Raw genomic sequence first — 26,801 nt, 5'->3', positions numbered from 1 at the left:
ATCCTCTGAACACTTTACAACACTTAGAAAACCAGTCGATCATGGCATTGCTTTTCAATTTTTCTCTGTAATTCTAGTCAAAGCTAGACACCAAAGGGATCTGAAAAACTTTAACTAGTTTCATATTTACAGAGCTATGCTACTCTCTCATGATTACACACCATACACACGCACACAATTTTTTCTTTTCTTTTCTTTTTTGAGAACGCTCTTCTTGAATCCCTTAAGTACACCTTCTGGTAATGGTGAGGATAGTCCTTTTTACCCCATCAACAAGACAAAAAGTAGTTGTGAGTAGCCAAAGGTTTTGTTGACTTGGAAAAATCTTATCTTTCAAAGTGGTGACAAACCAAAAGACATAGATTATGATGAAGATGATGGTTTTTCAGGAGTGTGGAAAATCATCTTGGGAAAAATCACTCCTTCAGTCTTAGATAATATAACCACTATGATTCATTCTTCTGGATTCCAGGTAACTAGTTATAGTATATTAAAACACTTCTTAAATTCATGAGTTACCTTAATTTCTTTCAAATTTCTGAATTAAGCTAAAGCCAAGGATTTGATTCTCTAAAACAGCAAAGAGATTTTGACATTCCTGTTATTTCCTAAAACAATGTAATTTCAATGCTTTATTAGGGATTTCTTTCAGCAAAAATTTGACATCTTCTTTTTCCAATGGTCACCACAGGCAAATATTCAATGTCTTAATATTGTCTTCTAATGAAATGAAACATTTTCATATTTTTATTGGGAAAATGTTTAAGTAATTCCATGATCCCCAAATAGAGCGTGAATCTTTATTTATGAACAAGAAAAGTTGATGGCTAGCTAGAAAAAGTAGAATATAGACTAGTTTATAAATGACAAAGCTACATATAGGTATATCTATCATAGGAAGAGAATTAGAAAGATGCTTCCAAAATGTACACACTATCTTTGAGGAGGAATTTGGCTGTTCTTTATTTAGTTTCTGCTATGTACTTTTCTGTACTTTTTTAAATGAATGCATACCATTTTTACAAAATGAAAAAAAAAGCTATTTTTATAAATGGAAAAAAAGCTATTTTTTCCAAATAGAAAATAAACTTATGAAAAGAAACACTTTCTGTTATATTTAAAACTAGCAAGCAAACTCCCTAAAACAGACAGTAGTTAGTATTAATTCAGGAACTTGCAAGAAAGACTATGTCTCTCAAATGCAACCTGTTGCATTTTTCGTAAGAGATCTACTCATGGCCTAAGATAACACTGTTTCTTCCATTATTTGTACTATGAGTTTCCTAAAAGGTTCTATGCAAGAGACATACAGATACCATGCTAGCCCCAGTCAAAATGTTCCAAATATAGAAGGCTAAAGAAAAAGATTTACTAGCAATGAGAGTTTACACATGGAAAAGGAAATCCATCTTTACAATAATCATCACAGCCTCATTTATAAGTAATGATATTCAAACAGATAATACAGGCGCCTGCAAGACCCTAAGCCTATTTAGAAGGATGTATGATATGCACACCTCACTAGGAAACATGGTAAAGCTAATTCTGCTAGTGTATTATAAAGAATTTTAGCCTAGATAAATAATAGGTTATTGATTCCCATGACAGATCAATATAAACTTCATATCTTACATTCTTATTATTTTCCCAACTCTGCATCTTTATTCCATTTGGGAAAGCTGAAAGTTGTATTTATCAGCTTTTTGTTCTTAGTATGATTGACACATTTAAAAGGTGCTATCTTATAAACTTTAAGACCTCATAATTAGTCTGCGTTTCTCCTCTGATAGTACATGGCACAGTTCTATTCTTAGGAAAAGTTGGCCTAGAGAAGCAGCGCAAAACAAAAGAAAACAAAGATAAGTAAATGGACACATCTATAGTTAAACAATTATATTTAAAAATTTTGCCCATCTCATTGCTATTCCAGAGTAACATGTATTTCTTTAGTTTCACTGCATTACTCCAAATCAATCTAGAAAAGTTACTTAAGCAAAGGTCTGAGTATAACTGAGTGTGTGAAAATTTTGTACATGTGCCAGAAGAGAAAGATACAAAAGGCCAGCATATACTCAGCAGGAAAATCTAGTAATCAGAAAGGAAAGCACCAAATGAAAAGGCAAGTGCTCCTGGCAAGATGGAGTTGTTTTCTTTATGTAGTTTCCATTCACCTTTGAAGCAGTTCAAATGACCTGGCCCTGGATTTTGGACAGTGTGCCCTTGCTTCAAGTCAGTCAACTGGCCTTCTGGGGAAGAAAATTTAACTTCACTACTGCCTCAGAATGCCAATGGGACTGCTGGCACAATTCTGTATTCCAAGTTCAAGTAATAGAGTTTACTACATTTTGAGCCAGGATCACAAAATTTAAATTGAGAAACCAGCCAGATTAGACACTTGGGTAATGTCCTTTGTGTTTGTTGAAGCCTGCCTAGCAACTCCTGGCAATTTCTGAAAGCACGTTCATGCTGGAAAAATAAATAACTGCCAAAATGCCAATATGGTTCTCACTACATACCTTTTCCCTCTGAAAAACTTATCATCAGCTTCCCTACCTGGACCAAAGGTACCACAAGTTGTGTGTGTTGGGGGGAGGTGCCGAGCGGAACACTGCCTTTCTGTCCATATACGGCAAATGCTTTGCTTAAACACAGATGAAACCTTTGTTATTAGGAGTTGACATTTAAAAGTAATCTTAAAAAATAAAAAATAATAAAATAAAAGTAATCTTGCCTCTGGCTTAAAATACATATGGGCCTGCTAAAGATACTTTTGAACATACACTATACTGTCAAAATAATGGAAGGAGATAATCTCTACATTGTTTTTAATTTAAATTTTTAATCAAGAGGACATGGTAGATATATCAGATTTCAAGTATCTTTACATGGAATGCAATTTTTTCCTTTTTATAAGATTGCCCTTCTTGACATTAGCCAAATGAAATTCAATTATATATTCAAAGCTAAAGAATATTTAAAAGTCAAAATACTGTTCTTATCTAATTCCCATCAATGTAACATGGCTCTGGATGCACAACTCTAAGGAGTCTTAAAGAGAGCCAGCTGTGGAATGCCACAAGCACGTATGCAACACACATGGAGTTGAACAGAAAACAGAGACATCCCAGGCGCTCAGTGGCCAGGGGTCTATTTCTGTGCTCCTTGGGCTAATGCGAGAAAAGGCTGCTCTCTGGACTGAGATTTGGCTCAAAATTGCTCAACTGTCTCCCCTGCACAACGACGTCTTAGTCTCAGGTGATGGAATCAGTCAGTGCAAAGCACACAGGCAGCGACAGCCGTCAAACCTGGCCAAGTCAGCCAAATTCTCTGAGCCAATTTCCTTTCTCTAAAATAAGAAAGAATAAAGCTATAGGGTTTCTGTGAGGATTAGGAGCTCTCTTCTGTAGCAAGTACCTTAGTACAATGTCTGACATATCAGAAGTACTTGGAAAAGGGTAGCTATGTGTTATAAGTGGTGCTATTATTAGAATTATTAGTAATAAAAATTAACAAGCAATAAGAAAAGCTAGATAACCACTTTACCTAACTCCACTGGGAGAAATACTATTCACATAATATTTATATATTCATAGTTGTATAGATCATCCTTGATATTCCTAATTTCTAACCTTTGTAGAATTGCTTCAGCTCACAAGAAGAAAATTTTTCCTATACTAAGACATAACAAGAAAGAATCATATTGCAGCTGGGGTAGCTGCTACTGACAACACATTCCAGCAGACACATGCAGCAGTGCCTCCTTTAGAAAATTCACAGATCTTCCCAGGCTCCTGTAGCAAGTAAGCATGTGATCTGTTACAGACCTTGTGATTCTTATAACAGGTCAGCTTTGGCCATGCGGGATGCTGACATTCTGATGCATTGTATACAAACCTTATTGTCCCTCACATCACATTACTTTCCAACTCATTTTCCCTTCACAACAATTTCCTCTTGCATTTATTTTTCAGTCTGTATGACTAATATAGATCAGTAAGCCACTTCAATTCTGTCTTTGAAACAAGGGATAACATCATGTATCTTTAAGTTTCCCACTCTGCCATTCAGAATCCACACTAAAAATACAAGAATTCAATCCAGTCCAGCCAAACTCAGGTTTGGCAGTAATAAAAGGTTTCTCCAATGGACATATGATGACAGACGACAAGGAAGCAAAGTACTACAGGAAATATCTGGGAAGCTTGACAAAACTGGATGCAAAGGAAGAAGCCAGCAAAGAGCTCTGCAATCAAAGGAGGATGCTTCAAATCTCTGAATGTAGCCCAATGCTCTTGGATGCATGCAGGTGTCCCTTGAGTGACAATATTATCTGTCCCTCAAATGCTCATGCCCCGATGATCTGAGAGTGACACCATCACAAAGCCTTCAAAAGACTGACCAATTATAGAGGTTTCAACTCTCTAGCTTTAAGCTGAGGAAGCCAGCTTGGGCTTCCCTTTAAATTATGATTAGGTGAGAAAGCCAGGAAATAAAATTTCATTCAATGGTGTCCAAGAGAAGAGAGACCTGGTTTACAAGTCCCATTAGTAAATAATTCTTGGGAGACATTAAGGTATAAAGCTGATACAAATAGGGTCAACTTGGGTGGTGCAGTTGGTTGAGTGTCTGATTCTTGGTTTCAGCTCAGGTGGTGATCTCAGAATCCTGGGATCAAGCCCCACAACGAGCTCTGTGCTCAGCAAGTTGTCTGCTTCTCTCCCTCTCACTCTCTCCCCCTCACTTCCTCAGCTCCTGCTCCCCATGCTCTCTCTCTAAATTAAATAAATAAATATTTTTTAAAATAGAATAATATAAATGAATGGTCCATATTTTTAGAAGCAGGGGTATTTTGCTGATTTGTCCAATTAAATGTTGGATTGTTCACTCAACCACATTTTCCTGAACAATCACAGTCATTGTACAGAGGACAGTAAGACAGACAAGTGGAACTGAAATGATGACTGTACAGCCCAGACATGAAGGCAAGGCTTCAAGATGTTCTCAAGTCATCAGGAACTCATTACAGAAAAAGTTCCACAAAGTTCCAGGAATAACGCCAGCCTAGAACTCATCTCTCTGACCTCCCCCTCTGCCCTACCAGAGTCACTATGCTCCATCCCGGAGCACAGAACACACTATGTAATAAACATTTCAGGGAAGACAGGCTAAGTTCTCCACGTGACAGTACTCTGCTCCTGCCCACCAGCATCTTGCACAACGTGAGAGACTAAGAAGTGACAGGGAGCAGCGCCATGTATGTTTATGCACCCTTGAAATGCAGTGCCTATCCCACCCCTCACAAAATGCAGAGACCTCCTTGTACTTCTTTCTAGGCACTCAAGTGTCTACCAACTTCTTAATTCTAAATGCCAGCTGTAAAGTAGCCGTTTACTATTCATTTAAATGTGTAATGCTGGCCTCTAAGAGCCCTGGCTATTCCAGTTTTACTGTAAATTTGCAACAAGACTATTAGGATTTCAAATTTTATCTTTATAGCCATTATTCAATTTTAGATATTTTTCCCTGAATTTTTTATAAATCTTGGCCTTCTCAATGTCAAAATATCAATTCAGGTAGGATGCTATTTCACAACAAGAATCTCAAAGTAGGACAAATACGTGAATGTACTTAATGCCACTGAATTGTACACTTAAACATGGTTAAAATGTTACACTATGTGTATTTTACCACACATATACACACACAAAATCCCTTGTGTGAGGTTCTCTCTGTAACCACATTATTAACCATGTGGTCAATTCATTCTTCACTGAAAAGTGTAAAAGCAATTGGTTTCCTAAAATACAAGTGATAACCTTTACTCTATTAGAACTTAAAATTATAATTGATTAGTCTCTGTAAGACTAATCAATATTTGACTAGTGAGGGCATGAAAGGACCATCATAACATTTCCTTTCAGCAACTGTCATTGCTTGAAACTATTCAGAAACTGTTCCTTCAGAGAAAGCAAAAAATCAACCTAGATGGCGCCAAATCATCCCCTAACATCAGAAAGACAAACATCTGCCTCTGGATTTGCAAAAAGCCCTAGAAAAATTCCAACATGAAGAAAGGGCAGGACAGCAAAACCACAATCCTAGTGCTGCCCCAATTTAAAAGGCATATAAAACCCTGGTAATGAATAGCAGCGATCACATGACAGAGCTACTCTCCAAATTATTTTCCAGGAGTAAGACTGTTTAGATTTAGCTAAATCTTTCTCTCCCTCCCTTCCCCCCATTTTGGTTACTCTGTAAAAAAAAATTATTTACTAACTGTCTTGACATCATAGGTAATGGAATAATATATCAAATGAGATGCTTCATTATTCCTGCTGAGGTTTAGCTCTAAAGAATGTATTATTGTTTGGAAGAACTGTAAAGGAATTCCAATAAAGACAAATGAAAGAAAATATAATTATATCCTTAATGGGTAGGATTCCTCACATGTGTTGGTCTAAGTGGGAGGGTAAAGAATTGTTTTTGAAAGTTGAAGTAAATATTTAAGAAAGATTCTTGTCTATTCAAGGCAAATTATTAAAATTTAGCTGTCTCCTGAAATTAGTTTTTAAAAAGTGAATTCTTTTCTATTTGATGTGTTCATCATTTAATAAATCTTTCCTCACTTCTGTACCTGTTCCTTTTACAGATGTATCATATTTTCTTGTATTTTGTCTATATCCTTCAGTAAAATTTCTATTTGTTCTATAATGGCAGAACTTATGTCAGATTGTTCACCATTGTTTTCCTAAGGCCCAACACAGTGCCTGGCACACACAAAAAGGCTCAAAAAAATCTTTTTAATGAGTAAATTCATCATTTCATTCACTTGACCAACAGTTATATATTGAGTAACTTTATTCCACAGCTACAACAACCATCTGAAGACTTAGCACATGTCTACAAACTGCATTCTGGTCTCTGGGATTTAAGAACTCAGAGAAAGGAGAGAAGGGTAGGCTATAATTTCTTTAGAATCTAATGACGTAAAACACTTTAAAATTTTACATATAAAGAAGCCACAATATGGCTTTCTTCAATATGAAGAAAGACTAGATATTGTATTTCATGATAGCCCTACCTGTTACAGGTAAACATAGTACAAACACTTTACAATAACGATTCCTTCTACAAAAACAACACTTATCAGCACTCAAATAGTAAACAAAATCTGCAAGGAATGTTGTCACTGAACAAAGGCCATATCACAGGAGCTTACAATGAAAACTCTATTATGGATTTTTTTTCACAATCCTTTCTGAGACACTTATATTGCTTAACTTACTATGTATTGCCTCCACTAGAAAGTGAAATACACAATAATGTTTTCTTATGCTTAATGAGAAATTACTATTTCTGTCTAAAATTTAGTTAACAAGAGCTAATTGTGAGGCTAAGGGCAAATCTTGAATTCCTTTTTGTACTTGACCCCATTTCTCATTACCTCCATGGTTTCCAGGATGATTAACCTGGATTAATTTCAACAGTGGGCTTGCTCATCAAAATTGCTTTGAGAGTCGAAGGCCTTCCTGCTGCCCTATCCTACTGGGAAGTTTAGGAAAATAAAAGCCTTGGCAAAACTAAGAGTGCTACATAAACCTCACATGAAGAACAAATAGGCTCTGTGAGCTGCTACTTGAACCCTACTTTGATTTATTGGGAGCACTTACAATATGGATATGGATCTTACTTCCATGCACTAAAAAAACAGTATCAGAGCTTTAGAGACTGGATAGTTCTGGCCATCGCTTAATCAATTAGGGAACCAGGGACCTAGAAAAGATATATGGTACTGAGATTATTGCCCTCTTCTTTCTCTTCATCCAGTGCTCTTTTTACAACAACTAGCTGTTAGTAAACAGGTACATGAGTCTTGGGCCTCCTTACTCATTACCACCAATGCCACAAAACCACTGGGGAGGCTGATGTGACACGCATGGCTCTGGGAGGAAGGAATTTTCAAGTCTAAGAACTCTGAGTGGTTGATGCATATGTGGCAGTGGGACACTGTTCTATACTTTGGAAGCTCTGAGATAAAAAAGAAAATGGGCAGGAGAGTTGGAAAAGAGGAGCCAGAGACAAGAAGAAAGCAAAGAAGGCAAGAGCCCAATAAATCAATTGTTCTTCTTTAACTGTAGCCTGAGTTATTCCAAATTCAGACCCACATTCCCTACTGGATATTTTCTAAGCATTTTTTTCAAATGGTCTTTAAGAAAAACTTGCCATAATTACTTACCATAAAACACAACTGTTATTTTCTGTAATGTTACGGAAATGAATAAAAAAAAACTCCTTATAGGCAATTTTACATGAACCACCTCACTATTTCTAAAATGCAAGGGATTCCTAGTAAGTCACTATTTCCAGCCCTGAATTCTCTCCTGAGCACTCTACGTACATATCCATCTTGACTTTGAGTCAACATTTTTCCCCAGAACAGATGGGAATATAGTCAATGGTGTTGTAAAAGCACTGTATAGGGACAGATGGTAGCTACACTTGCACAGAACATATAGAGTTGTTGGATCACTTTGTTGTCCACCTAAAACTAATGCAACATTGTGTCAACTATATTTCAATTAGAAAACAAATTAATTAAAAAATAAGAATTAAAAAGAAATAATCATTCCTATTTCCTTACATACATCCCTTTATCTTCCTGTCTTGTCTCATACCTCCCCCAAAGTTCCCAGGTCCTCACCTCACAGGCACTATTTAAGTGGCTTCCCCAGCACCCCAACACTGTTACCTGACCCCCATATGGCCCATTGTACCTGTAACTAATTTAATTGTCAGTTACCACATCCACACCTATATCGATCCCCAAAAAGTACCACTACTCACAGTCAGCAACTAACAGAATCTGCTGTCTTATGTTGTTGTAGAGACCAAAGAGTGCCCTGCATTCCATATTCACTAAAAGCTTTCTCACCAATAATGGTGCATGGCTCCCATTACCCATCCCAGCAGGCCAAAAGGGCTGTAGAAAGAGAAGTTCATAAGTAGTCTTCAAAAGGCTCTCGTGCCGGGATCCCTGGGTGGCGCAGCAGTTTAGCGCCTGCCTTTGGCCCAGGGCGTGATCCTGGAGACCCAGGATCGAGTCCCACGTTGGGCTCCCGGTGCATGGAGCCTGCTTCTCCCTCTGCCTGTGTCTCTGCCTCTCTCTCTCTCTCTCTCTGTGCCTATCATAAATAAATTAAAAAAAAGAAAAAAAAAAAAAGGCTCTCATGCCTCAGAGCAAAGGGCTCTGAAGCCACAGCTGGAAGCAAAGCCCGAGTGCAGAGGGAAGACAATGTACATCATAACCAAAACGACAGATTCTTGTGGCTGAGACATGAAATATTCCTTGAACCACAGAGAGAACTGGTTGCTCCTGAATCAAGAAGTTGCTTGATTTTCTTTTTATCCTCTTCTGCCAAGTAAAACTAAAATATTTTTGCATCCAAAATGAAAGTTCAGCATGCCCTGATAATTCTTTATTTTTCTTTAAATATTTTATTTATTTATTCATGAAAAACAGAGAGAGGAGGCAGAGACACAGGCCGAGGGAGAAGCAGGCCCTATGCAGGGAACCTGATGTGGGACTCAATCCCGGGTCTCCAGGATCAGGCCCTAGGCTGAAGGCGGCCCTAAACCACTGAACCACCTGGGCTGCCCCTAATAATTCTTTATTGATAGCAAATCTCATTCAGCCACAACCTATCATTCCCTGACAATTTTCCACTTCATAAGAAAGGATTAACAGTATTTCTAGTAGTGATGAACTATCTTATTGCATGAGAACTTAACACCATCAACACCACCTCAAGAAAAAATTAAAGAGAGAAAAAAAACTCCACTAAAGAAGAAAACATTTTACTATAAAATGCAAAAAATATAAACATGTTTCAATAATAAATAACAAATGGAATCTTTTCTCAACATAAGAATCCATAAAGTAGTCTCCCCAAATAAATATTACGGTCATTCAATTCTAAACTAGGAAGAGTTGCCAACAATATTATAGAACTGTTTGTGCTTTTTCCAAACAATGAAAAACATGAAGTCCTATCCTAAAACCATAAGGCCCTGCAGCCTTCCCATAAGCCCTGACTTGGGAGAGTCTCTCTGAAGAATCAAATAACCTCTCAACCTTTGATCAAAGCTTTTCAATTTCAACTGATCCGAATCTCTTCAATATCAACTGATTTCAACACCAAATCTATGTGGAATTATCCTCATTTTACAAATAGAAGAATGGAGTCTCAAATGACAAATGACTTGACCAAGGTTTCACAGTTGGTTAATGGGCTGGGATTCAACAATTCTCATGCCTCCTGGCTTAGTGTTCTAATACTGACATCTCTTACTTGTTTCATTTGCTGGTTAGCTTCAAAATAAGGGCATGGCATTGAATCAGGGGAAAGAAGAAGGGATAAAGAGGAAACAGTATGAAGACATACACATTATAATCACCTCTGGAAAAATCAAAGTTTTAAAGACTTAGCTTCCCATATCAGACAAGTGCTCCCTAAGAACCTCCAAAGCATCTTTTTTGTGTGTGTTTGCAGGGTGAGGAATAAGACAGCTTTATCTCTTATTGCTTTGATCTGTTTTAGGTAACAATATTTAATTTACTGTGTTTTTTCCACTAGCAACAAAGATGAGATTTTTACTTTTCCTGAAAGAGCATAGAAATTTTTAAAACATGTGAACTGTCAGTGTAATTTTTTTAAAAAAGGAAAATGGAAAGAAAAATGGTGAATTGAGTTTCCTCCCCAGCTTCAATAAGTAGATAGTTACAGGACTTGAACAAATCCCTTAAAAATTCTCTAGAACTTTCTGCATTTGTATGCTAAACTAGGAAATCTCTATGGTCCCTTTCAATCCTACAATATCATGATTCTAAGAAGTTACTTAGTCCCAACCATGCACACAGAGCAATATGTGAGGCCCCAAAATACTAGTTGTGAGAGTTCAGAAACTAGTTGGACCATTAGCATATTAACTCAAAAGTACAGAACAACAAGGTAAGCAAATTAAGTTTTTAATAAAATCCAAAGTAGATGCAACACATAAACAAATGAAAACTGTCAATGTGGGATGGGATAGTCCAGAATATGCCACAAAATGATGAGGCTTTTAGCTATATAACTGAAACGATCAGAGATCAAGATAAGAAAATTACTTTCTAGGTGGGTAGATATTTTTATCCACAGCCATTAGAGTTAAGAATGATCATGGCTTAGGGTTGCCACTGATTGATGCCTAGGGAATGGTTTGAGGAGCAATGGGAGACAAATAAGCAAGAAGGAACCAATGCAATTAACATTCAAAGCCAAAGATAAAACATTTAATTTTATCTTGAAGGCAATGAAGAAATGTTAAAGAAATTCAGAGCACAGATATAAAATGATAATAGTTGTATTTTAGGAAAGAATCATATACTCTGAAATGATTTACACTCTCATTCCTATCATGAGGCTCACTGAGGAAAAATATTTTTTTTAAAGCCTCCTTTGTATAACAACCAACACATCCAGCCCCAGCACAAATCTTGGTGATGCTGGTGGTGGTTGTTTTAAAAGAGAGGGGGAGGGGATTTCCAAATGATACATTGTTAAATTCTGTAGACTAGTTTTTCACCAAAAAAGGTTTTTTTTTCATCAAATGATATTGTGAAGTGCTGCATATTACAAATTTTCCTAGCAAATTCATGAAATGCAAATAACTACCACATGACAGTCCACAGGCAGTTTGAAGGAAAGAATCTTTTTCACTGTATATGACAGTATTCCTCAAACTTACCTAATCATGGAACTTTTAAATATGATATTTATTAACATAATGCAGAACTAGTGCTTCATAGTACACCCCTTTCAAACTAATACCATGAACATTTAGTTCTAAGAGAATGAGACAGAAATTGAAATCCATTAGCAACTGACACAAACACATGCAAAATATACACAATTTGTTCCCTTTTATCAGCATTAGAGACTAACATGAACTTAAAATTTGTTAGCCCTTGCTCATTCTCCACATCAGTGGTTCCCAGCTTTGGCTACTTAACTGAAGTTATGGGCAGCTTTAAAATATATTACTGGGTGACTGAGTGACAGGCACTGAGGGGGGCACTTGACGTGATGAGCACTGGGTGTTATACTATATGTTGACAAATCAAACTCCAATAAAAAATATACAATACAATACAATATATTACTAATGCCCTAGATTCAATTCCAGAACAATTAGATCAGAATCTCTAAGTTTCAGCATCAGTTGTTTTTAAAAGGTCCTTAGGAAAAGACACACCACACCAAGGACACCTAAGAACACTGCTGTGGATTAAGATTTTACCAACAATGAAATGGTTAATTGTAGTGTTTGGGAAATGAGAATGGCTATATGAACTCCAGTTAATTCAGCCAGAATATCTGTCCCTGAAAAATTGAGAATTGCCTATATTTATTCTATATATGATACTAGATCTCAAATATTCTTGGCTTTCTCTTCTCTGTACTCATTATACTGGTGATTTCACACAAGTACTACAGTATGCTAAATTGGTAGCCAAAGATTTATTTAAGGGTATCTTTAATTTTATACAAATAGAACCAAATTTTCTATTATTTGCCAAATCTGAACCATTGGCCTCAGAAGTTTTAGTCTGATTTCCATAAAACACAGCTAGAAGTAAACTGTAAAGACAAAACTTTCAACTCTTTCTGAAAAAGACGTTTTTTAAAAAATATACATGGAAGGTTCAGACTTACTAAACAATGCTATTTATTTTATAGCCATCATTCCAAACTTGGAAATCTTATCATGCAAAATGCAATGAAGGCATTACAGTAGTTGAAAACCCATGTTTCAAAGTATAGGAGAATGCATTTATCATCCAAGTAAAGTGTGGGAAGAAGAAAGTAATAATACATCCCTAAACCCAGCACTTACAAAGAGGTCAAAGATTGCAAAACAAATTATATTGCAAAATGTATGGTTAGCTTCTTAAAATTCATCATATTTCAGGAGATAATAAATACAGACAACAGGATCTCCTAAATTTAATCTGTATTTCAAATCCTACTCATTCTCTCAACTTTTCACTTGAATCTGTGCATAATTAACTTAGATAAAAATATGATATATATCACTTTCAACTCATTTGTTTTCTGAACCATTATGAAAGAGAAACAGTCTCCCCATCCCTTGTTTTACCTTTGCAAAGGCACTTAGTTGGTTCTTTTTGCAAGGAATGCCATTCCACTTTGCCTTAAGGTACTAGTCATGAAATCACAGATTGGGAGAAATCTTAATCTAATCTAATCCCTGCTCTTTGCTAGAAACTTTTCCATAAAATCTTACCTAATCTTACCCAACATGGTAATCATACTCATTTCATATACCCCTCATATCCCTACTCACTTTCTACTCTAGAGTGTGACCTTCTTGAGGACAGAGGCCACAGAGCCACCTTTTCCCTCTACAGTCTTGTATCTGAACAGTGTCTAGCTCCCAGGGAGGACAGTAATTATCTCATGAGGGGCATCCTATTGTAAAGCCAATACATAATCATTTACCCTAGCCCCTTCTATAAGCATTTTCTCCCTTTGCTTGAGAACTCCTTGAAAGTAGAAATTATTTCTTCTTTAACAGTCCCATGGACCCTAGAAGAAACTGGAGTTTTTAGATTCACAGATTATGAGGTCTCATCATATTTTTAATGTATGAGAGGGATACTAAAGTATATATGAGGGATACTCAAATGAGAGGAAATACATATCCGTGTTCCAATTAAGTACTGAAATATATTATGTCCTCGATTTTGTGAATACCTCCCTCTCAAGGTACTAGCTAAAAGACAAGAAAGGGCAGCCTGAGTGGCTCAGCGGTTTAGCACCACCTTCGGCCCAGGGTGTGATCCTAGAGACCTGGAACCGAGTCCCATGTCAGGTTCCCTGCGTAGAGCCTGCTTCTCCCTCTGCCTGTGTCTCTGCCTCTCTTCTCTGTGTGTCTCTCATGAATAAATAAATAAATCTTTAAAAATGAGTGAATAGATGAATGAATGAATGAATGAATGAATGACAAGGAAAACAGGCTCTCCAAACCTGCAAACCTAGGGAACATGCCACAGAGCTCCTCAAACAGCAACTCCTATTGACTGATGACCATTGTCTTCAAAGATCCCACAGGAAAATTAACAAGAAGTCAATTTAAGAAAACAACTTCAAACTAAGTTAAACGTTTGCTCATTCACAGGGGATTAAGGTTTCCTGGTAACTCCAAAGTAAACAGGCACATGGGAATTGAAGCTGGGGTGGTTTTATTCTCTCAAAAAAGTAACTGATGGTGAACACAAGAAAAAACTAAGAAAGAAATACAGAATCTTCCATATATTTGCCAGTAGTTAGTTTCATCTCTGGCTAAATTCCTTCATTCCTCACCTATCATCACTTTAACCATTAAAAAGCAGAAAATCTGAATGATAATCTAGGGTGACCACAGTACTAAAAGCAGTAAATGCTAAGGAAGGAAACACATACTTACACACTTCTCCTAGCATTTTGATTTCACCAAAGGAAAGAAAAAAGAAAGGTAATAAGATCTATTTTTTCATCACTTAAAGTGTCAAATGGCAACTCTTTCAAGAAGGAATTTATGCCCGAAGAAATAAAAAAAACTGCAAAAGAACTAGTTTGCGACAAGCCACAATTGTTAAATGTACAAAATAAGAGAATAACATTCAGAATATTTAATAACTTAATTCAAGGATCATGTTACATAAAGAGGCATAGAGTAACAAAGAGTTCTCCTTAACCACAATTAAGAAAAACAGAAAATGTTTCATGCTGTACTAATCCCTCTGCATGTTGGCTGACTACAAACTTCCCACAAAAGGTATAATATTGACTAAAACAACATTAATGTCAACGGCCAAAAAGAAGAAGGAAATCCCACAACAAAATCTTTTTGGAAAATAAGGACAGCACCAGCTTTTTCCACCTAGGATATTAATAGCAATGACCTTACTATTCCTTGAATAATGCTGGCAACTGACTAGCAAAAAGAAACACACCCTGAATAAGAATAGTATTCACATATAGTGTGTGTGTGTATGTATATATATATATATATAAAGTGTTCATCATACACTAGTATAGTGTTTTTTTTCATGTTTTAAACACACTGTGGTATTGTTGCTATATATATATTCCAATGACAGGTTTTAAGAAAATATCCTTATGTTTCATCTAAAGAGCACTGCTCCTTTAAGGATAAAATTTAATTTGAACCAATGAGGAGTTAAACTACACATAATGCATAAGCATTTTAAAGAGAAGGCAATTATATAAGTATTCAAGTAATTGGATGCCTTTTATATGTTTTAGTCTGCATCTTGACTACAAGGCCTCATGATTTCTCAACTACACAAGAAAGGGAGAAAGGACTACAAGGATGCCTACAGATCAAACTTTGAGAAGCAACACAAACTGCCAGCTCTCTGCAGGGGTGTAGCTCACTTCTGCTCTGTCTGCTTACCTCTCTCTTTTGCTCCACGTTCCCTTCTGCGGATGGGCTGCTTCTGCTTACTGACAGCTGCTTCTCCTTATAAGTCCAGCTTTTCCTTGGACAATTCCGTCCCCCTGATTTCTCCCTCACCCCATCCTACATCAAGACCTTTCCCATTCCATTCCCACTACCTCTCAAGGTCTTAGCTTCCCAATCTGTTAGAGATGAGTATCATTCCGTGAGTTTTCGAAGCCCATCACACTGGGCATGGCCGCTGCCTACAGAAAGTTTATCAGCAGCTCTGGTACCCACAGCTAGACCCATTGGCTGTGGCTGGATGAGCTAGGCAACAGAGTGAGGTAGTGCAAAATATAGCTTGTTCCTCTCCTTTTTTGCAGTGGGTCTGTGGGAAGGCAGGCATACAATGAAGCACATATATGTAAAAGTACTATTCAGAGACACAAAGTAAGACTTGAATTACCAAAAGAATAAATTCCAAAATAATCTATCTTGTCTTTAAAACATGCAAAATACTAAGCAAATCAAGAAAAAGGTTGTTCTCAAAAAAAAAAGGGGGGGGTCCCGAAATTCAAGGAAAGACTGGTTCATGAGATTACAACAAACCATTATTTTAAGTCTTCTAGATAGAATAAGATATCAGAGGTAGAAACTTCAAAACAACCAACCTCAATGCGATTTTGAAACCTGTTACAACAAGATATAAAGGACTACAAAATCCATACCATTTATTTTACCATGTTAATTTGCCTCCATTCTCGTAGTCATCCCTCTCATGCACTATAACAACCTTACTTCAGAGCCCTACTCTTAGCATAACTTGTAGCTTTATAGATAGACATTCTCTTGGAGCAGTGTGAAGAAGAGGCGAGAACGACCCCCAGACGGGCCAAAGCCCGCGTGCTGCTGAATTCCCACGTCCAGCACTTACATCCTGCCGCAGTAACCACCATGCCCAAGAGAAAGGCTGAAGGGGATACTAAAGGAGATAAAGCCAAGGTGAAGGATAAGCCACAGAGAAGATCTGCAAGGTTATCTGCTAAACCTGCTCCTCCAAAGCCAGAGCCCAAGCCTAAAAAGGCCCCTGCAAAGAAGGGAGAGAAGGTACCCAAAGGGAAAAAAGGGAAAGCTGATGCTGGCAAGGATGAAAATAACCCTGCAGAAAATGGAGAAGCCAAAACAGACCAGGCACAGAAAGCTGAAGGTGCTGGAGATGCCAAGTGAAGTGTGTGCATTTTGATAACTGTGTACTTCTGGTGACTGTACAATTTGAAATACTATTTTTTATCAAGTTTTATAAAAATGCAGAATTTTGTTTTACTTTTTTTTTTTAAGCTATGTTGTTAGCACACGGAAGACTTCATTGTAGTTTTGGGGGAAGGGCATAATAGAATATTTCTGAAGCTAGATTGATAGCAAGGGGAAGAACAGCTTTCCCTTCTAGTTTTGAGAAACTTCCTCTTGGCTCCCAGGAGGAGGGATTCCTTGATGTTGACACACATGAGCCACCTTGGTGGCGTGGAAAAACTAAAATTCATTTTTTTTATGTCCTCTTCTCCCTCTCTGCCTTCAACATAGACTTGACTTCCTTAAACCCAGAGACCTATTGGAACCTGACCCCATGAAATGGTTCCCAGTATGTCAGGCAATCTGGACTTTACAGTGCCACCAATCAGATGGTGTCCCTCAAAAGAATTCCTTTTAGCTTGTGGATCTTCAGATTGATAATTCTGACATTTTCATTTCACTTCCTGAAAGTCAGGGTCGGCTTGTGAAAAGTTGTTAAATAACATGCTAAATGTGAACTGTCAACCCTCACTCTAAACTTTTCCCTGTTCAGAGCATTACATGAAGACTTCATTGGGTTTTATAGTGGCTTTCTGATTTTGGTAGTCCATTGAAGAAGGGAGTTTGAAAGTTGTTGTATACTGTTAATGACTGTCCGCCCATGTCCTGCCTGAAATACCATGATTGTTTATGAAAAGTATCTTTAATAAAGCTGGATACAGTTTGGAAAAAAAAAAAAAAGATAGACATCCTCTTAACTAAAGAAGCACAGACCACCCAAGAGGGGATGATAATTGATGATTTAAGGAAAATCACTTATGTTTTATTAACAGTAAAAAAAAAAAAAAAAAAGAGTCAAACATAGTCATAGAAAAGTACTCTTCAAGTCGGCGGCCACCAGCTAGCCGTCTGCCACCAGCTAGCTGTCTGATCTTGAAAAAATTCAACCCAAGACTATTCAGAGCACTGTCTAGAAGAGAAAAATATCACCATATCCAACTTTAAAATGTACTAATTCTTCTGTGGACCTATTTTAAATCAATAAAGCTTAAACTCTTTACTAAATATCACAGTATTCACTTGAGTCACACTAAATGGCACTAGACTGACCCCATCATTTTACGGACTATAATCCTTCGGCTGAGTCTTTTACCCTATAGGATAACCTTATGGAATCCATAATGAAGAAAGAAAATCACACAGGAATTTTGACTAATGAGTCTCAGAACCAGGTAAGATCTTTCAGAGACATGCTTTCTATGCTTTGCTATGCTGGTCACAATAATGACCACGTCATCTCCAAGCCAAATGTGAGGTGGAGGGCTTAGAGTGAGAGATAGAGCATGTGAACTGTATCTAAGTGAGTGTGAACTGCCAGTCTGAAATCAAGTATCACCATTTTATGTCATATGCCTAGCAATGAATCAGGGCTAGCCTTCCTTCTTCAGTTGGGTGAAGAATGGCAAGAAATATCAATTCTACATGTCTGTATCATTGCACACAGTGTCTGACGGATATGAAATCTTTATCTACTTTTGAATCACATCCATATCACAGATATTATGGCCTCACTATAATTGTACAGACAAAATACTGTACCCAGATTTTGTTGCCAGATAGAAGATGGGACACTGACCCTGCTCCTGAAAGTGAATAGAATTGTTTGAGAGGTCTGAAAATTAAGTCATATGATAAATCAGAAACTAAGTAACTTTAGTGTGAAGAAGACATGGAATGTTGTAAAAACCATCTTCAAAAATTGTTACACCTCAAAATGGCAAAACAAGGGCAAATGGGGAGAGCCTTTCTAAAATATTAGCACTAAGACCTCTCAGATTCCTTTCAACAAAATATTATATATGCTATAAACTGACAACAATTTATGCATACATGAGCAACCTCAAACTATTAACCATGATGACCTGCTTTTCTCCATGAGGTGGTAGTGGTTGTTAATCTTGGTTTTATAAGTTTTAGATACCCACTATAGGAAAGTATAGAGAAAGAATACAAATGAAAGAATAATCTCACTTCCAAGACAATCACTGTTATCATTTGGCATAATTCCAACCCCATTCATTTTTCAAGGCATAAATATATGGCAAGAAAATTTGAATCAAGCTGTTTATATACCTTTTGTCCTGATTTTTGCATTTATATGATAATCATTCTCTCAAGTCATTAAATATTTACCAAAAAAGTATTATTTTTAATGCCTACCTAAGAATATAAAGTTTGGAGATAGCATATTTCAAGCATTAAATTAAGCAATTAGGTTACTTTTAATTTAATTTTAATTATTATACATATTACCACAATGAATATCCTTTTACAATGATTTTCAGACACATCTGATGGTGTCCTATGTATATACAAGACTGAATTTGTCTTAGATTTAAAAACAATTTAAATCATATGACAATCAAAGGACATAATTAAATATACATACGTATACAGACTACCAAAGCAAATGCAAGGCCCCTGTGACTAGAACTAATCAAACCTGGGATGCCTGGGTGGCTCAGTGGTTGAGCGTCTGCCTTTGGCTCAGAGCATGATCCTGGAGTTCTGGGATCGAGTCCCACATGGGCTCCCTGTGGGCATTCTGCTTCTCCCTCTGCCTATGTCTCTGTCTTCTCTCTGTGTCTCTCATGAATAAATAAATTAAATCTTTAAAAAAAAACAAAGAACTAATCAAACTTTTTTTAGAACTAGTCAAACTTAATCCTTCAGAAATAATTAATGCCACTATCTTGAGAAATTGCTTCTAAACACCACAAATACATTTATATTCGCATGCTGTCAGTTTATTTTTTTTAAGATTTTTATTTATCTTAAATAAATAAAAGAGAGAGAGGCAGAAAGAGACACAGGCAGAGGGAGAAGCAGGCTCCCTGCAGGGAGCCCTATGCAGGCTCAATCCTGAAATCACACGTTGATCCGAAGGCAGATGCTCAATCACTGAACCACCCAGGGATCCCATGTTATCAGTTTATTAATGTAATTCTTGTTTACCTGTGTAATGTGAAAATTGTTCTGAAATCTTAATACCACCCATAAATAAAGCAGTTTGTATCTCAATATTTTTCAATTAAGAGAAATGCTGACAATTATAGGAATTAAACACTTTAATCCATTCAGGTAGAACATTTTACAATATAATATAAAAGCCTTTTTAAACTCAGATCAATAAATCACTTAAATGGACCTTTCAATTGTCATTCTATCCCAGGTATACTGCATGCCACTAATCCAGAGTCCTACTTAGTGACCCTTCTTTAAAAACCTATTTCAAATCAAATTCCACTTGATTTTCCACATGACCCAATGCTTTGAGTTTGGTTTCAAGAAGAAAGAATATTTTAACTGGAAAAAAACTAAACTTCACCCGATACTGACTTAAAATTATTATTACTTACTTTAAAAAATCATAGTAGTAATTAGGGTATTATTGACTACCATCAACATATATTTTACAGGAATCTTAATGACATCCCCTACTCCATGGTTGCAGAGAGAGGAATAAAAAACAAAATGGATTTTCATAAAGTAATTGTGTGAAATGGCTGCCAGAAATAGAGCCAAAATATAACATGATATAGAACTCTACATGTATTTATACAGCATACTACAAACATGGGCCTAAAACCTAGGCTTCTCATGTCAGATAAAGTATCAAAACAGAACTTAGAAGACTAGAAGAATGATGAACATGTTACTTAGATGGCCTTTTTCTTATCTTTTCTCATTCACCCTTATCTGTCAGATAATAAAGAACAAATTATAAGGCATAAAAACAGGATCACGGGGTGCATGGATGGCTCAGTCAGTTGTGTCTGACTCTTGATTTCAGCTCAGGTCATAACCTCAGGGTCCTGGTATGGAGCCCCAAGTCTGCCTCTGCACTCAGCAGTGAGTCTGCTTGAGGAGTCTCTCCTTCTCCCTCCGCCCCTCCCCCATACTTTTTCTTTTCCTCACTCAAATAAATAAATAAATCTCTAAAAAAAAAAAAAATAAGATCAATTCTTACCTTTAACAACTTTCAAAAACATGACCAGACAACCTATTTCAGGGGGTTGTTCTATTTTTCTAAGTCTTATATATGGTCAGTTATCCCTATTTAGCCAGGAATAGGAGAAAACCATGAGGACAAAGTTTCTCACTGAAACTTACTTTCAGGGCCATACTGTTATAATCAGGAATAAAAAGTCAGCATCTCTGAATGTTAGCTTCAAGACTTAACTGCCCATTAGTGGAGACACCCATTGGTGATTATTCTTGCATAAGATTAAAATCAACACTATAATCTGCATAGCCTTCTCCACACATCTTCAGTACTGTGACACCAAATACTCTTCACTTTATGTACATGTTTTTGTAATGTTTGAATTGTGAACCATGTGAATACATTACTTATTGAAACAAAGATCAAAACTTTAAAATATCCTAATTTTATTTAAATAGAATTTAAAATGTCTAAACATAAATTCTCAGTGTTAGAGAAACTATATCATGGGCTATAGTTAATTGAATTCATTTTTAAATAATTAAAACAAAACTTATCTCTATTACCAGAGGACTATGATCTATTCAACACACACAAACAATGAAAGTAGAAAAATTAAAAGCAATTTTATGCCTTAGCCCTTGCCCTGTAAAAAGATTAAAGAAGTCCTCATCTAAGATCACCTGAAACACTCATTTTGTGGTACAGAGGGAAACAAATACTCTATCCACAACTTTCCCCAGAAGACAACACTTGCTACTTTCCAGGCTTAAAATGACAAAAGTAATCTGTTTGCCTTAAAAGGATGGGTTTGAGGGTACTAAAAATATGCCACATAAGTCACCAAACAGTATCTTATTTATGTTAGTCTTACTGTTAGCTTTCATGGAAATCCATAGTTTATGGGTCAGTTTTCCAAACTGACACATTTTAAGGCTATAAAATGTCCCTATATTAAAAATGTGTCATGTGTACTTTGGGGAGAAATAATGTATATAACCTGATGCAATGGAAAACATGGCTTTCATCAATTATGATGTTGACTGGATTTTGTCTTCTTCAACCACTGGGATTCAGGATTCCTAAATAAAGCACTGTGCTTTGATGAGTCACACTTGTAGCACAATCCCTATACTCATCCCCACCTAATATACTGGAACACATTTTCCCTCCAAGCTGGCCATTTCACAAGAAAAAAAGGGAAAAAAAAAAAAAAAGAACTGATTAAAAGGAAACAGGACAGACAGTGAGTAAGCCACGAACAACTGCCCAAAGAACTGTAAAACTCCTGGCAGATCATTTCCATGTGTTTCAATTAAGGTTGCCATAAGAGGTGGACAACGAACTACAGAGAATACTGATAAAGTTGTATACATTCCCTCCCTTTTGTGAGTATTTAGAGCCGAAGAATAAAAAGTACAACTACTGGAGATCTTGCAAAGCATAAAAACACTTGGAATGTATCCAATGCAAACAGTCTGATTTATAATTCCATCAGCCAATCAGAGAATATTTTTAAAAAGCACTCTACATGCATTTTTAATATACACAGAAAAAAATGTGAAGGGTATATAAATAGTTCTCCTTCAAAGATGGGATGACAGATTACATTTTTTCCCTTTCTTCTGTTACTTATATATTTGTTCTAGACAATTTAGAAATGACTCATAATAAGGAAAAAAAACAAATTTAGTACAAATGACTAGGCAGTTAAAATGTATACATTAATACATGATAAATACAGTTTACAGTTTTAGGAAATTTTTCTAATTATAGTAAATTTTTCTACAGAATGATTTCCCCCATTTAGAAGTGTTTATAGGTTGAATTCTGTCCCACAAAAAAAAAAAAAATTCCTATGTTGAAATCCTAATTCCCAGTACCTCAGAATGCGACCTTATTTGGAAATACGGTCATTGCTGATGTAATTAGTAAGCTGAGATCACTGGAGTGAGCCCTAATCAGTATGACCAATGTCCTTATAAAAAGAGAAAATTTGGATAGAGACACACACAAGGAGGATGCCTGTGAAGACAAAGGCAGAGTTGGGGAAGACGCTTCTACAAGCCAAGGAACACCAAAGATGGTAAGCAAATCACCAAAACCTCAGAGAGGAATGGAACAGATTCTCCCTCACAGCTCAGAAGGAACCAATCCTGTTGCTACCTTGCTCTTGGACTCCTATCTCCAGAACTGTAAGGTAGCCAATTTCTGTTGCCACCCAGTTCGTGGTACAGTGTTTAGTAGCCCTAACAAACTAACATAAAAGGTTTCAAAGCATACCACAGGAAGACCTTATACTCCGACCACATACATTTTTCATAACTATCCATCTTTTGGTAGACAATGCTTGCAAAATCAATCCTCCTTCCATATGCTCCTTCTACCACCACCCATGATGACAGGTAAGGCTACATAACTAATTTTTCTCCAATGGAATATGAGAAGTGACATATGCCACATCCAGGCCTGGACCTTAAGACTGGGGCATACTTCCTCCATACTCTTCCTTTTTTTTACCAGCTCACATTTGGACATGTGCTCACCCACATGAAGTAAAGTAGCACAGCTACTTCTTAGAAGAAATCTGGGTCTTTAACTGACAGCATGGGACAGAGCCACCCATCAAGGGGGAATATTCTCCTTATCATGTTACAAGAAAGTAAAAGAAATAACTTTTTTAAGCCACTAAATCATTGGGTTTCTTTGCTAGAACAGGTTAGCCTTTGGTCTAATAGTCTAATAGGGTACCAGGGGAAAAAAAAAAAACATTTCAAATACATTGAATAACACAGTATGCAGAAAACCAGGTAAATATCTGAAACAAGAAATGTGATTCTACAGGAGAAGTTTAAGTGTAAACTAAGCAACTACTATTACAGCTCCAAATCTGAAACAATATATTTGATGACCTTAGTAGTTGTTAAATTACAATTTAAACCCTTTGCGGGAATCTACCAAATCTAATTAGAAATCTAATTCTTAAAGATTTTTTTTTATTCATAAGGATTTTTAAATTTATCTTCTAATTTTTCATGAAAATAATTAAATTTAGTATAATCATATTGTTATGATTTTATATACATTTTAATGGTACAAAAACAAAGTAACACATATGTCTCACACTCCTCCAATCTCCTCTCTAGAGAAAGCCAGTATGAAGCTGGGAAGGTATCCTTCCAGACTTAAATGTTATAAAATAACAAAGGTGATCAAATTTTAATTTTAAAGTCAACTCAAGAGAAGTTTAAAAAAAAAAAAAGAGAGAGAGAGAAGTTTTAGTTTTTGTGATACCTAGAGTCAAAACCAAAACATATTCTAATAATAAGCATATAAGGGGCACCTGGGTGGCTCAGTGATTGAGTATCTGCCTTTGGCTCAGATTGTGATCCTGGGGTCCTGGGATCAAGTCCTGCATCAGGCTCCCCACAGGGAGGCTGCTTCTCCCTCTGCCTCGCTCTCTTTGTCTCTCTTGCATAAATAAATTAAAAAAAAAAAAAAGCATATAAGAGCCTTCACATTTGCCTAACTCTGAGAAAAGAAATTTATTTTTCTCATAGATGCTAATGATCAGCATTGTGGCCTATTTCTTGTTCTTAAATGCTTCCCAAAATGTCATTATGTGAAACTGGAATACGTGTGAAACTAAAAGAAAGTTCCTGGAGAACAATTCAATACTTCTCCATTACTTCATTCTACTGTAGATGAACCATAATGTCTACTCCCGTCTGGTCAAAACACTGAAAATTACTCTTCTGGAATTTGGAATGTTTGCTTTTTATTAAGTCACAGGTTCTTTCCAGGGTGACTATCCAAATCCTGCATGGACACTTATCAGGAAGATACTCTACTAAACTAAAGAAGAAAATTAATAAATAAAAACTACCCCTATTTAGTTATTCAGGGACTTAATTAACCTGTGACCAAGAATGGAATCTATGATTCCAACTCATGGTTTGTTGGACACACACATGTTCCTGGATTCAAACATGTGTTTCTATTTAAACTGTTGGAATGTATATATGGCTCCACAAAGAGCGATAAATATTAGCAAATCTTCTAAGAATGAAGGTCCTTTATGACCACATACACCATGTTTTGATTCAGTTTTTCAAATGTGTCAGTCACACAAAGCTGAACAATCTGCTTTTTACATCTATCCACAAGTTAAAGAACAATGAAATAAAATCCTCCCATGAATTACATCTATCTGTACTTTCACAGCCAACCCAAGGCAGATCTGTGATTTCTGCTATTTGTCTTCTCTTCCTTCATGGTAAGCCTGCCTTAGGTAGAGGCAGGGGATTCTGAAATGCCCATGTAATGAGAAGTTGGATATGAACCATTTACCAGGTAATGCCAAGTAAGGGGCTTCAGGTATAGTACAGAAACTTCAACAGCATGAGCCTAAAGAGAGGTAGAAAACTGTGGTCTGACATGTTCTACTTGGCCAGCATAGCATTTTTAAACTTTTAAAACTTAAGCACCTTTAGGAAAGGCCCTCCATACAAATAAGGTACTTCACATAAACTGCACTTCACAGAAGTTCACCTCAACATGAACTATGAATGCCTCAGATGTCATGTGTGCAAATCAAATGTCTGAAGTGTGAGTGCCACAGGAATTCTTCCAACCTGTTTAGCCTTCATATAGTTTGTTTCTTTGCCTAGAATACTCTCCCAACCCACCCAAGCCTACCTCTTCACTTAACTACTACTCATCTTAAGTACTCCAGAAGTCCTTTCTTACCTCCCAAAGCTCCAGTCAAGTGCTTAATCCTCCATGGCTCTGACTCTCCTGCTATTTCTATGACTATATTGTCAGACATCAGGCTAATTCCTTCAGGGCAAGGACTATGCCGTTTAGTCTCTCTAGTGTGAAGAATATAGCAAGTGGTAAATAAATACTTTCAGAATTACTAAACAGCAATACAAATGTCAGCTGAAAATATTTGCTTCCATATTCTTGGAAGAGAATGCAGAAAATGATGAAGTTGACAAAAAAGAAAAAAATGTGGATCACACAGAGCAAGAAAATAAAGAGGCTGTAAATGCCATATCTGGTTACACACAGGTGATTTCCAAAGGCTGAAGACCCACATGGCATTATTTAACCTCATCTATAGCTGCTGCTTTATTTCACTTCAGGACACCTGTATATTTGTTGTTACACATGTTTTTTGGCTCCCAACAACAAAGACACAAATATAATAAATCCAAATAAATAAAGAAGAACATGAACTTGAGTCAATTTTTTTTAAAGGATAGGCATCTTCCCTTATACAAAACACTTATTTTAAAATAGAGCCGACTAGAAATAATCAATTGCTAATCATAGCTTCTCATACTCATTTTTCAATCAGGTCCACTCCTCTTTCCCTTTACTATATATGACTAACCAGACTGGCTCCAATGAAGTTCAGAACTCTCAGAGGACAGTCAGGGACATAGTCACCAACAATGAGCAAACAGGTCTAAAGGTGCATCTTTCATTGATTATATTTTCCCACTCATGGTCATGCTTACCGGAAATGAGGAAAACTGTAAGGAATTCCACTCCATGTCCAGGTCAGGTATGTAAATGAGTAAAGAAACAACAGGGAGAGCAGTGAAAGAAGTTAATCAGGACAGCATACAGCCTTCATTGCCTCTTTGTCTCCAAACAAAAATGTCTTACAGTTTCCTCAGGAGGAGCCAGAAGTTGAGAATGCTTACCTCCCAAACAGTATCTCACGCTTTCTTTGCCCTGAGCATTTCCAGCTATCTCATCAAAACCTTTTCTCCTTCATATGGGAGGGTAGCTTTTCAGGGGCCTCCAGTGTAGCAACTAAGACACGCTGATTTCTCCTTAATTATCACCAAGACAGGAGTACAAAGCAACTTACCTTCTGAAAAAAGTCTTCCCCACTTTTGCCTTTTCCTTCAGCAGCAGCTGTAAATAAAAATGTATATATTTAAAATAGTTTCTTTTTTCAACCTATGTATTCAAACCTCTCAAG

The 26,801-nt window shown here is 36.6% G+C and overlaps 1 protein-coding gene and 1 pseudogene across 6 annotated transcripts in view; one reads left to right on the top strand and one right to left on the bottom strand.

The window, feature by feature from the left end:
- BICC1 (BicC family RNA binding protein 1) overlaps nucleotides 1–26,801 on the bottom strand; it is a 270,938-nt gene that overhangs the window by 153,294 nt on the left and 90,843 nt on the right. For 4 of the 6 annotated variants that reach the window (XM_077894587.1, XM_077894583.1, XM_077894584.1 and 1 more), the window contains exon 2: nucleotides 26,688–26,734. The exons of 1 other annotated variant lie outside the window; for it this stretch is intronic. Coding sequence is in view for 4 of the 5 variants with exons in the window: in XM_077894583.1 (XP_077750709.1) it covers nucleotides 26,688–26,734 (47 nt within the window). In the remaining variant the exon portion in view is untranslated. Of the gene's footprint in view, nucleotides 1–26,328; nucleotides 26,456–26,687; nucleotides 26,735–26,801 lie in introns of those variants that run through there. One more of the 6 variants, XM_077894586.1, reaches the window with a different exon arrangement.
- LOC144311792 (non-histone chromosomal protein HMG-17 pseudogene) lies at nucleotides 16,383–16,892 on the top strand (annotated as a pseudogene).

The sequence above is a fragment of the Canis aureus genome, chromosome 4 (assembly GCF_053574225.1).
Source record: "Canis aureus isolate CA01 chromosome 4, VMU_Caureus_v.1.0, whole genome shotgun sequence".
NCBI lineage: Eukaryota > Metazoa > Chordata > Mammalia > Carnivora > Canidae > Canis > Canis aureus.
The sequence above is the reverse complement of the archived record's forward strand: the minus strand, read 5'-3'. Positions and strand labels throughout refer to the sequence as shown.